Raw genomic sequence first — 12,480 nt, 5'->3', positions numbered from 1 at the left:
TTTCTCCTTGATCCTCTGTTTCTTTTTGCTCTTGACACAATCTCAAATATAAATGGAAATTCAGGTTATTCAGATACCTAGATGAATTTATTTATTTAATTATTTATTTTTTTCTGAGATGGAGTCTTGCTCTGTTGCCAGGCTGGAGTGCAGCAGCATGATCTCGGCTCACCGCAACTTCCGCCTCCTGGGTTCAGGTGATTCACCTGTCTCAGCCTCCCGAGTAGCTGGGATTACAGGTGTACTCCACCATGCCTAGCTAATTTTTCTATTTTTAGTAGAGACGGGGTTTCACCATGTCGGCCAGGATGATCTTGATCTCTTGACCTCGTGATCTGCCCACCTCGGCGTCCCAAAGTGCTGGGATTATAGGCATGAGCCACTGCACCCAGCAGAATTTATTTTTAGTTATCAGAAATGAAAACACAAAATTAAAAAAAATCTTCTTATAAATTCTCAGACTCTATAAGATTGAATTAGATTCAAATATTTAAATCATTCCTACTAGTTGATGAAGTATGTGCGTTTGTGGATGTATTAGTTGGTACAACCTTTCAGGAGGGCTATTTCATGATAGCTATCAAAAATACAAATTTTGACTTAATAATTCTTCTAAGACTGCATCCTACCAATGGTATTGTGCAGTTCTGAAAAAGTAATAAATACATGCATATATATGTGTGTGTTTAAGAATGTTTTTGGAAATAACTAAAGTGCCCACCAATAGCTGTTAAGTGGAAAGATGTCTAAGATACATTGCCAATGATAAAATTTTAAATTGTGGGACAGTAAGATACACTGTTAATGGAAAAAGTTAAGTAATACAACAGCATTTATATCATGATCCAAATTATATGTGAAAAATTAAATTGCCTGTGTCAGTTTAGAACTATATTAGGTTGCTGGTAATAGACTAGAAATAAAAATTGCTTAACCAAGTCAGGAGTTTAGTTTTCTCCCCCTTGCTGCCTGGAGGTAGGCTGTCTCGGGCTGGTATGTTGGTGTCCTGATGTTCTTGGGGACCCAGGTTTCTGTCTTAACGTTCTACCATCCTGACTAGTGATTTCCATTCTCAAGATTACCTCATGGTTCAAGACATCCATACTAGCCTTCAAGTCCTTATTGCAGTTAAGAAGAATAAGGAAAGGCAGCAAGTAGGACCTCTTCCCACCAATTCCGTCTGTTTAGGCAGCCTTCTCAGAAATCCAGCACGAAACTTCTGTTTTTATCTCATTGACTAGTACTTAGTCACGTGACTTCCCATAGCTGCAAAAATGGTAGAGAAGTGCAGTCATTTATTCTGGGTGGTATCAGGGTCCCACTGCTCGGGAGGAAAGGGATAATGGGTGTTGGGGGTAGGTGTAGCAGTGTCTGTCACTATGTACGTATGCTTGCGTGTGGTGGCACAGTACATTTCTGAAAGGATGCACAAGAGCTGTTAGCCACTGGGCACTCTGCAGGGTAGAGTGGGAGGAGGGATGTGGAGATCAGAGCAGAGCTTCTGCATTTACCTTATACCCATCTGTGCTGTTGGATATTTTCCATGAGTATGCTTTGCTTTTTAATAATAGTGATAAAAAGCAAACCAACCCAAAACCTATGGTTTATTAAGAAAAATCTCAGAGCCTTACAATACATCTTATAATCACTAGTGTGCCATAGTTTAATTGTGAATATATTTCTTGGTGGCAGTAAAACAATACAGTAACTCTTTAAAAATCCATTAAGAATGAACCTGAATTGTCCAGGTTTAGGAATAACTCTCCAAGAAGGTAGTGGGATCGATGCATTTTGAGATTTTTTTTGATGATTGTAGTATTCTGTGATTTTTGCATTTATGAGGTAAGACTGACCTGTGAAATATATTCTTAATACTCAGGCCTCCCAGCAGCAATCGTTAAGTATTTTTAACTAATGATGGGCCTGGGTGTCATTGAGAAATCACTCTTTTTAAAGTTATACTCACAGTTGGAAGTCGTAAAAAACAAAGCATAAAAATGTGTATTTCATTGATATGTTCCTCTGTATATTCACAAAAATGTATGTGTACAGGCTGACTTAAACTAATCATCTGACATAGCCATGACATTTTATCAACTTAATGAAGGCTTTTGGAATTTATATGTAACAATTTTGCTGGGAACTGTTTTCTTATTCAGTTAATATGCTTTTACATTTTTAATAGATCCATCATTTCCTACGGCCCTATGTTTAGTACAAGCTATTAATATGGTTTTCAGGTTTCCATTTTGGTGGGCAGTCTTTCGTACCTCTCTGCCTGATTTCTTTAAAACAAACTACTTTTAACCATTTGTTCAGTGGTGGTTTGAATGTCTGCTGCTCAAATGGATTAAAAGTAACTTTGTCTTTATCAGCTGGGTCCTCACAGTATCTATGGGGCGTGTATGAGCACAGGGTACTGAATCGTTATATTACAGATAAAATAAATGGATATGTTCCTTTCTCTATAGGAAGTTAATATCTATAATAAACAGCAACCTAGTCAAGGATAAGTGAAGCCAAAGTAACCCCTCTGGCTGGGAATCCTAACATCTCAATACGTTTAATAGTCATTTGTATGATTATGTCCACATGAGGGTATGCCTCCCTGTGTCTTTCCTGATAGATATGCAACATTTGCCTTCAGCTTCTGGCCATGTTCTTTTAGAGCTGGAAGAAACCACACGGAGTGTTTATAACAGTTCTTATCCTTTTTTGAGTTGTGGACTTTCTTGAGAATCTGATAAAACGTACGGAGCCTCCATAGCAAAATAAATGAGTGTATATAAAAAAATTTGCATATATGTTTACAGGGTTGCTGGACCATTTAAACCCATCTACAGGGAAGTCTTGATCCAAATAAGCTTCTCCTTTTGTATGTGAATAAACTGAAAGCTAGAGAGATTTCTGTCATTTTCTCAGTTGGTAGAGCTAGCTCTTAATCTATGCTTTTATACACATTTCCAAGATTCTTGCTGTGACTTAAAAATCCCTAAAATGCAATGTGATGTGGTCAACATCATGTTGAATACTCTACCAATGAATATGTATTCTAGCAAAAGACCTTCCTCAATGAGATTATTCAGAGATGGAAAACCAGAATCAATGAAGATTCTCTCAAGTCTTGGTGCAAATTAAAACCTTGTGACTGGAGCATCTTTGTAATCTAAAAATAGGAGTAGAAAGAAGAAAAGAACATGTTTTGTGTGCATGGTGTGTGGCTGATCTCACCCTTTAGTGGCTGGGGGGCTGTAGGCTCCACCCTGCGTGTTTCTTCAGCCTCATCACACAATCCTCTTTCTATCTCTTACTCTGTTGAAGTGTTGGCAGCCTCCAAAAACCTCCTCTAGTCCAAGTTCTACCATCATACCATTTCCTTATCTAATATCCATGGAGTGTCTAGTGTCTGTTGCAAACCGGGTATCTAAGATGAAGCGGTACAACCCAAACTGCCCAGTGATGGCAGACATTGCAAAAATATGAATTTGCAATCACAGTTTCTATTTTGTGTTTCCAGTAGAACTGGAAGAATCTGACTCTTCTATTTTTATTTTTGCTGCTTTTGAATGACTGTAATGTGGCACCATTAATTTTTTTTTTCTCCTCTTCCTTGGCAGCATCTCTTGGGCAGTGAACAGCAGTCTTCTGTCCAGCTCTGGGTCTCCTTTGGCCGGAAGCCCATGCGAGCAGCCCAGTTTGTCACAAGACATCCTATTAATGTGAGTGGGGTCTGCTTGAGGATGGGAAGAAGTATCATTGTCTTTATGCAGAGGTCAGAGGAAGGTTGTTGCAGGGATGGCCTGCTGGAGTGGATATTTTATGGCGCCTCCCTGAAGTCAGGTCTCTAGAGAGTGCAGCTATGCTTTGGGCATCGTGGTCTGTGTTTCCCACTTCACTGAAGCAGAGCTGAACGAGAGACTTAGTTTGCTTTAAGTGGAACAGCACTGGCAGAGAGAGGTTGGAGACAGAGTCAGTGCCATCTGAGCAATGTGCCAGTACTGAAGCAATGGGAAGTTTGTGCATGATAGGAATTTTTTTTATTAAGTAACTGCTGGATTGCTTGCAGGGGGTGAATTCCAGCAGAGGATAGGATTTGGGTCCCACCTTTTAGAAACAGGCTGGAGAGACTAAGAACTGAGTAGCAGAAGAAACCAGACATAAGCAAATGCTTAAATATGCAGCTTTATAACATGAAGATGGATAGGAAAAGTCTGCCTGGGATGGGGTCATTAGAGGAGCTGCCACAGGGAGGCGGTCACAGTGAAACGTCTTGACATTGGCAGGTGGTTTGGTGAAAGGTAAGTAGCTCACTTACTTACCTTCCACCAAATGAATGGGATCATACGGAGAACAGTCTTGCCAGTCCTTTGCTAGTTTCTATGGATTCTGCTTTCCTTTGGTCACCTTAGGAAAAATAAAGGGAAGTGCATTAACCCGTATTGTACTTTGTACGAATGAAAGTTCTCATGGGAAAATGAGGGAGACATTATTAACGGGAAGAGGTTTGTAGGTCATTTGTGCAGTGCAGTGGCCCATTATTTTGTGCCCCATTTGCCAGTAAGGGGCCCGCTAAGCTGCAGATCTGCCTCAGGTTCTCCAAAGGGAAAGTCGCCAAAGCTTCTTTGCCAAGGTTAGGGAGCTTCCCGTGGGCTTCAGGCCAACATTCGTCGCTAGAACATTTGAAAGTCATTGCTTCCGTGTGTATAGTAAAAGCCCACAGGGCACATTTGTTTTTTGACGTATCTTTTTTGACTTTTGATTCCAAAGGAATATTACATCGCAGATGCCTCCGAGGACCAGGTGTTTGTGTGTGTCAGCCACAGTAACAACCGCACCAATTTATACATCTCAGAGGCAGAGGGCCTGAAGTTCTCCCTGTCCTTGGAGAACGTGCTCTATTACAGCCCAGGAGGGGCCGGCAGTGACACCTTGGTGAGGTAAGGAGACTGTGAGTCCTTCTCCTGCCTTCTTAGGCCAGCACAACCATTAGCTTCTCTCTGGTTCTGTGGTTTTCAACATTAGCTGCCCATGTGGATACACCCGGGGAGCTTTCGGAAACCCGATGCCTGGCTCACGTGCGCAGAGATCACCATGGGATGGGTTTGGGGTGTGGCCAGGTTATGAGGATTTTAAGAAGCGCCCTAGGTGATTCTTACGTGCAGCCAAGTCTGGGAACTACAGCTCTAGGTAACATTTAGGGTCCGAGCTACTGTGTTAATCACTCCCTTGAGCTCCTTTTGTTCAGTTTTCTGGTTTTGTGGTTTCTGAGCAGTGAAAAACAGCACTTGGTAAATATGAGTCAGTGAGAGCTGGCATATGCGGCCAGTGGATCAGGTTAATTGATGTCATTACTCTTTTTAAGAGATAATTGGACGGTGTTTTGTAAAGAAAGGCACCAACGGCATTGATCCTTTGTCTGTAAATCGCGTGTTTAGAGCTGTTTTGTAGTCCAGCAGTGGGCGGTCTCTGAGCACCACATCCATCAAGGGGTGGTGGGGGAGTTGGGGGTTTGGGAGGGATGAATTGGTTCTTAAGATCCGTTCAGGGCCATTTATTCTGATTTGTCGTTTGACAACCAGACTTGTGTGACCTGTGTGGCTGTGGTTAGAGTCCCCTCTGCTCTTGGAAAGAGTCTCCTGTGTGAAGCTGACTGGTCTAGGATGGGGTCTGGCTCTCCAGCCATGACAACCGGGTCTGAGGGCATGCCCCTGTGCCCACTGTTTCTGGGCAATTCATTCCATTGTCAGTTTATTCACAGGTATGCTGCTGCTCTCTGCCAGACAGTGTTCTAGGTATAGCCACAAAGTAATGTATGAAGCAATAAAATATCAGAACAAAGTCCCTCTTCCATGGAGTTTGTATTCTAGTTGGGGAAGATAGAATATAAGCAAATATGTGATCTGCCTGGTAACATGTTGAAAAGAAGAATAAAGCAAGATCAGGGGATGGGGATTTGCAACGGTGTTCTTTTATTCTATTGGCTGCTTCAGGATGGGGACATTTAAGCAGGTGCCTGAATTACATGAGGGAAGGAACCAGGCAGACCCCTGGGCGAGTAGCACTGCAAGCAGGGCAGACAGGAAGCACAGTGACTCTGAGGCTGGACTGCACGGGTGTTTTAGGAGCAGGGAGGAGGCCAGGGTGGCTGGAAGGGCTGCAGAGAGGGAGAGAGAAGGAAGAAACAGGACCTAAGAGAGCAGGGCTCAGATCCTATAGGGCCTTCAGGGGCTTGTGAAGAACTTTGTTTTTTTCTTTTTTGTTGTTGTTTTTTTGTTTGTTTGTTTTTGAGATGGAGTCTCGCTCTGTCGCCCAGGCTGGAGTACAGTGGCGCAATCTTGGGTCACTGCAACCGCCGCTTCCTGGGTTCAAGTGATTCTCCTGCCTTAGCCTCAAAAGTAGCTGGGATTACAGGTGTGCACCACCAGGCCAGGCTAATTTTTATGTTTTTAGCAGAGACAGCACCATGTTGGCCAGGCTGATCTCAAACTCCTGACCTCAAGTGATCTGCCCGCCTTGGACTCCCAAAGTGCTGGGATTACAGATATGAGCCACCACACTCAATCCTGTCTTTTCCTTCTAAATGAGATGGAAGGTTTAGACCAGGAGATGGACATGATCTGATTTAACCTTTCAATTTTTTTCCATTAAAATCTGTGAATTGCATTATATAATGAAAAGAATATAAAACATAAATGGATAGTGTTATAAATAATTATAAGTGAGCACTCATGTGGCTTATCTTTTACAGGAGTTATCCTCAATGCTGTGTGGGAATTTGACTACTGTGACTACTGTAGGGGACAAAGGTGGGAACAGGAAGACTAGTTGTGAAAGTATTGCAGAGATACAGGCCAGTAGGGATGGATGTTGGCTGGACCCAGGGTGGTCACACTAGAGATGCTGGAAATGGTCAGACCCTAAATATATTTTGAAAGTAGAGCCAGTGGGATTTGTTGATAGATGGGACGAAGGGTACGAAAGAAGGAGGAGCCAGGGGACTGCTACTGCTTCACCCAAGCTGCCTTTAAAGAGATGGCCGCATAGGGAGTCAGGGAGAGCTGGGGCAGGGGCAATATTTGGGGGAGATCACCAGCTTGGTTTGGGACTTACCTGGTTGGAGAGGCCTATTGGATATCCATGTGCCCAGCTTTCTACCTGGTCTCTGATAGTGCTTTTCCACTTCCTGTTTCTTCTCTTTTGGAGGTGCTGTCATCTTTTATTCCTTTCCTCCCCTGACATAGACTCATGGATTAATTATTATTTAATGTGTTATAAACCATTCCTGCCATGATACATTTTGGTGCTCAGCTTGTCCTGGTTTGGTCAGTGGCGGACCCTACCTCCTTCTGTTTGGTTCTTGTTGTTTTTTATTGAAAAAATTATTTACTGGCCGGGCATGGTGGCTCACGCCTGTAATCCCAGCACTTTGGGAGGCCAAGGTGGGTAGATCACGAGGTTAGGAGATCGAGACCATCTTGGCTAACGTGGTGAAACCCCATCTCTACTAAAAATACAAAAATTAGCTGGGCGTGGTGGCACGTACCTATAGTCCCAGCTACTTGGGAGGCTGAGGCTGGAGAAACGCTTGAACCTGGGAGGTAGAGGATGCAGTGAGCCAAGATCGTGCTACTGCACTTCAGCCTGGGCGACAGAGCGAGACTCCATCTCAAAAAAAAAAAAAAAAAAATATTTATTGAGGTGAAATGTATATAACATCAGCTTAATCGTTTTAAAGTGGGGCAATTCAGTGGCATTCAATACATTTACAATGTTGTGCCACCGCCACCTCTGTTTAATTTCATGGCCTTCTCATTTCTCCAAAAGAGAACCCCATGCCCATTAAGCCGCTTCTCCCCACCGTCCCCTTCTCCCAGCCCCTGGCAGCCGTCAGTCTGATTTCTGTGTCTGTGGATTTTCCCCTATTTTACAGGATGTTTCATATAAATGGAATCATACAATAATATGTGACCTTCTGTGTCTGGCTTCTTTCACTTAGCCTAATGTTTTCAAGGTTCATCCGTGAGTACCATATATCAGTGCCTCATTCATTTTAATGGGTGAATAATATTCTCCTTTTAAAAATAATTAAAATAATGAATCACTATCCCTCAGACCTTTCACTGACTCTTTAATTTTTCTTTTTTCACCATTGAAAGCCCCTGGCTGTGGAATGGAAAAGTCACAGCTTGCTAAATATTTTCTCGTCTTCCTCATTTGTCAGATATTCAGGGTGAATGTTTCATGCTGGGACGAAGTATGAGCCAGAAGCCAGAGCGATGGCCCTTTACAGAGTTATGAAGGCCTCCCCTCCTTGCCTGAGCACACAGTCCAGTGAAGAAACTGGAAATAGATTCACGTCAAGAGTCATAGGCCAACGTCCCACTCAGTTTTCTCATTGTTCTCAGATTTTATCTGAGGACTAGAGAGGTTCCATTATACTCAGTTGAGTGACGTTTTGTCATCTGCATCTCAATCTCAGCCAGAAGAAATGGGATAAAGGTGAATTAGCACATCGTGTGGGCAGGCTGGTTTAGAGTAAACTGGTATGTGAAATGAGCAAGTCTTTGAACTGAATAGGAAAGAATGGTGTCTGGGAACTGCTTCTGATTTACTCAGAGACATGGAGAAAGAGCTCTTTCTAGGGAATGACCCTGGCCCTGGTGGGCTGTGTCAGGTGGGAGTCTCGTGGAAAGCACTAGCTAGATGTTGGATGCTTTGGAGGAACTAATGTGCTGAGGAGATGTCAGCCCCGCGGGTCACCTTAGGGAGGGGCATGGGCCCAGTTGGTGGGGGTATTGCCAGGTCATGGATTCTGCACTGAGTGGGGCTATAGGGGACCTGGTGAGCTTCCTGGTAAGCCTTGGCCCAGGGCACTCTGGGAAGAAGGGGAGAAGTGCCCTGGGGAGGGCCAGTGAGGATAAAATGGAAGAAAGTAGACTCTCAGAGAAAGTACTTAGGGTGGGGCAAATTGTTGCAGGGCAGGTCAAGTGGGGGAAAGGAAAGGATGGGCTGGGACTTCTGGTGAAGGAGCATGTCAGGTACAGGAAGACAGGATTCTGCTTAGAAGTAAAAGATAAAACTCCAGGAATCCGACTCGGGAAAGAAACAGGGCTCATCTAAATGAGAGAAACTCAGGCCTCCCAGATATATAGAAGAAGCCCATAACCAGTGGGATGACAAGTTTATGAGGATAACCCTCAGAGAGGTAGAGCAGAGGTCAACAGAGAAGGAGGAATCGAGACCTTCAGCTGGTTCCTAAGGAAGCCCCTGAAAAATAACTGAACTAGACCTAAGGAAACCATATGTCAGAGAATTTGGTCTCAACTCCAGCATTTCATTCGGCACTTTGCTCAGTCCCTCAGCCTGAAGCAGCTTTGGTGGGGCTCCTAGTGTTCCTTTTCCTGCCTCAGAGGTTGTTGTTTGGGTCTTTCTGTCTGAGATGGCAGGGCAGTCATCCAGCTGAAGAGATTGTGTGGAGACGGTTGATGGAAGGCAGCGTTTCTCGGCTTTATTGTGTAGCCAGTGGCTTAGAACCCCTGAAGTAAAAGGCAAGCTTCCAGTCTTTTTTCTTTTTCTTTTTTTTTTTTTTTTTTTTTGAGTTGGAGTCTCGCTCTGTCACCAGGCTGGAGTGCAGTGGCACGATCTCAGCTCACTGCAACCTCCGCCTCCCGGGTTCAAGCGATTCTCCTGCCTCAGCCTCCCAAGTAGCTGGGACTACAGGCACGTGCCACCATGCCCAGCTAATTTTTGTATTTTTAATAGAGACAGGGTTTCACTATGTTGGCCAGGATGGTCTCGATCTCTTGACCTTGTGATCTGCCCGCTTCAGCCTCCCAAAGTGCTGGGATTATAGGTGTGAGCCACCACGCCCGGCCAAGCTTCCAGTCTTAACAGCCACCTATGAACCCTGGTTACAATTTCTCAGAGATCGCTCTATTTGTAATGCGTGTATCATTTTAGCGCAAAACCACTTCCCTGTGGCTGTGGCATCAGGGTATCCGCATGGTAGATAAAGCCTGGGAAGCCCATATTCTCTCTCTCTCTTTTTTTTTTTTTTTTTGAGACGGAGTCTCGCTCTGTCGTCCAGGCTGGTTGGAGTGCAGCGGCGCGATCTCGGCTCACTGCAAGCTCCGCGTCCCGGGTTCATGCCGCCAATATTCTCTTAAGAATATAACCCCAAGCTTTCTAGAGCCATCCTTGCTATATGTACAGTTTCTTTAGGAAAGAATCGACAGGTTCTGCTGAGCTTCCTGACAGAAAACCCTGTGGGCTTCTATCTGATCAGGGTGTTGGATAATTAGGTTGTAAGTACCTGGACAGGGGCTGTGTAACCCTGAGCTAGGTTCCTACAGATTGGGTTGAATTTTAAGCCTCAGCACTGTTATTAGTGTCTTGCAAGTCTGACTTAATGATTTCTGTTTTTGAAGGCTCACTGGAGGATTTGGAGTCAATTTCGTTAGCGATGTAATAGATGTGACTCTTTCGTCAACTTTTGTATATTATATTCATCATTCTAAACCCCCTGTTAGGAATTGTTGATCAGATAAGCCTTTTGGCCCTAAAAGTTGAAAAGAAACAAATTTTTTAAAATAGCAGATTATCTGGCTGGACATGGTGGCTCATGCCTGTAATCCCAGCACTTTGGGAGGCCAAGGCAGGTGGATCACTTGAGCTAAGGAGTTCAAGACTAGCCTTGGCAACATGGTGAAACCCCATCTCTACCAAAAAATAAAAAAAAATTAGCTGGGCATAGTGGCACACTATGCCTGTAGTCCCAGGTACTTGGGAGGCTGAGGTGTGAGGCTCATTGAGGATCATCTGAGTCTGGGAGGTTGAGGCTGCAGTGAGCCATGATTGCACCACTGCACTCCTGCCTGGGCAGCAGTAAGACTCTTGTCTCCAAAAAAAAAAAAAAGGAATGAAGTTCTAACAATGTGCTATAACGTGGATGAACCTTGAAAGCATTATGCTAAGTGAAAGTAACCAGATACAAAAGACCACATATTGCAGATTCCATTTATATGAAATGTCTAGATAGGCCAATTCATAAACACATGGAGCAGATGAGTGGTTTCCAGGGCTTGGGAAGGGAAGAGGAAATGGAGAGTGACTGCCAGTGGGTATGAGGTTTCCTTTTGGAATGATGAAATGTTCTGGAACTAGATAGTAATGATAGTTGCACAACATTGTGAATGTGCTTAATGCCACAAAATTGTATACTTTTAAATGTTCAAATTTTATGTTATTTACAATAACAAGCAAATACCAATTCAGGTTCATAGCTGTTTATTTTCATATTGTAGGTATTTTGCAAATGAGCCATTTGCTGACTTCCACCGAGTGGAAGGATTGCAAGGAGTCTACATTGCTACTCTGATTAATGGTTCTATGAATGAGGAGAACATGAGATCGGTCATCACCTTTGACAAAGGGGGAACCTGGGAGTTTCTTCAGGCTCCAGCCTTCACGGGATATGGAGAGAAAATCAATTGTGAGGTATTGATGCTTTAATCTTCTTTTGCTTTTTAATATAAGGGAAAGAGCCCTGCTCTGTGGTAGTTTCCTATGTCTAGTATTTATTGAAAAAATACAAGATCACATGGTATTCTATTAATATCACATGGAGCAGACTTCTATTTGTGTTGCTACACTTGGAGTTTCCAAACTCTGCTCCAAGGTCTTGCTACCACTTCTGGGCAGAAGCAACTCAGAAAAAAAAAAAAAAAGTACTATTCATTTTTAGTACTACTTGTTTAGTTAGACCATTACTTGGTCTTTTGGATTTTTGAATTTTGTTTGTCCACGGTGGGCTATGTGGACACTCCCCTATATAATGTATCTGTGGCCCTTGGGAAAATTCTTTAGGAGACTCTTACCTTAGAATTTACTTCTTGGTTTTTCTTCTCTATTTGGCAATGGGTCTTGGCTTACCACATCAAATCTAATTTTGGAAAGAGGCAGCCTATAAATGGATATAGACAAATATCTGGGTACTTCCTCTTCCCTCAATAGTGTCTTCTACAGCAGCTTGGTGAGATCCTGGGATGGTTAGGGCTTGGGTGTTTTTGAGCGTGCTGTGGGGGTCAGGCTTTAGTTAAATCGAATTAATGGTATCATTCAAATTCAGCTTTTTGTTTCCCTGACTAATCAGTTTATTTATGAACTGTCGTTCATCAGCTTTAGGTATAGGTTTCTTCTTCTGAGTTTAGGTGGTGGAAGGAATGTATAGGAAATGGGTAAGTCTGATTACCTGAGGTTACAGAAACTCTTCAGTGAATAGACTTCCTTGCAGGCAGAGAAGCATGAGTCAGAAAGAGGAGTGAGCAAATAAATATTTCTTTGAGACCCAGCCTAATTTGTTCCAGTTTTCATTGGTCAAACTGAGACTCTAGCAAGACAGATACTTGTTAGAGATCCTTTTATGACAAAAATAAGTAGCAAATAATCCAGCAAACCTTGCTACCATTTTTACCTGACCAT

At 43.2% G+C, this 12,480-nt stretch overlaps 1 protein-coding gene across 1 annotated transcript in view; it reads left to right on the top strand.

The window, feature by feature from the left end:
* The window catches only part of LOC115933039 (sortilin-related receptor-like), a 224,638-nt gene that overhangs the window by 100,329 nt on the left and 111,829 nt on the right, over positions 1-12,480 (top strand). The window contains exons 21-23 of the mRNA XM_055372001.2: positions 3,618-3,719; positions 4,768-4,937; positions 11,304-11,496. Of these exons, the coding sequence (XP_055227976.1) occupies positions 3,618-3,719; positions 4,768-4,937; positions 11,304-11,496 (465 nt within the window). The remainder of the gene's footprint in view (positions 1-3,617; positions 3,720-4,767; positions 4,938-11,303; positions 11,497-12,480) is intronic.

Source organism: Gorilla gorilla, chromosome 20 (assembly GCF_029281585.2).
Source record: "Gorilla gorilla gorilla isolate KB3781 chromosome 20, NHGRI_mGorGor1-v2.1_pri, whole genome shotgun sequence".
Lineage (NCBI taxonomy): Eukaryota > Metazoa > Chordata > Mammalia > Primates > Hominidae > Gorilla > Gorilla gorilla.
The sequence above is the reverse complement of the archived record's forward strand: the minus strand, read 5'-3'. Positions and strand labels throughout refer to the sequence as shown.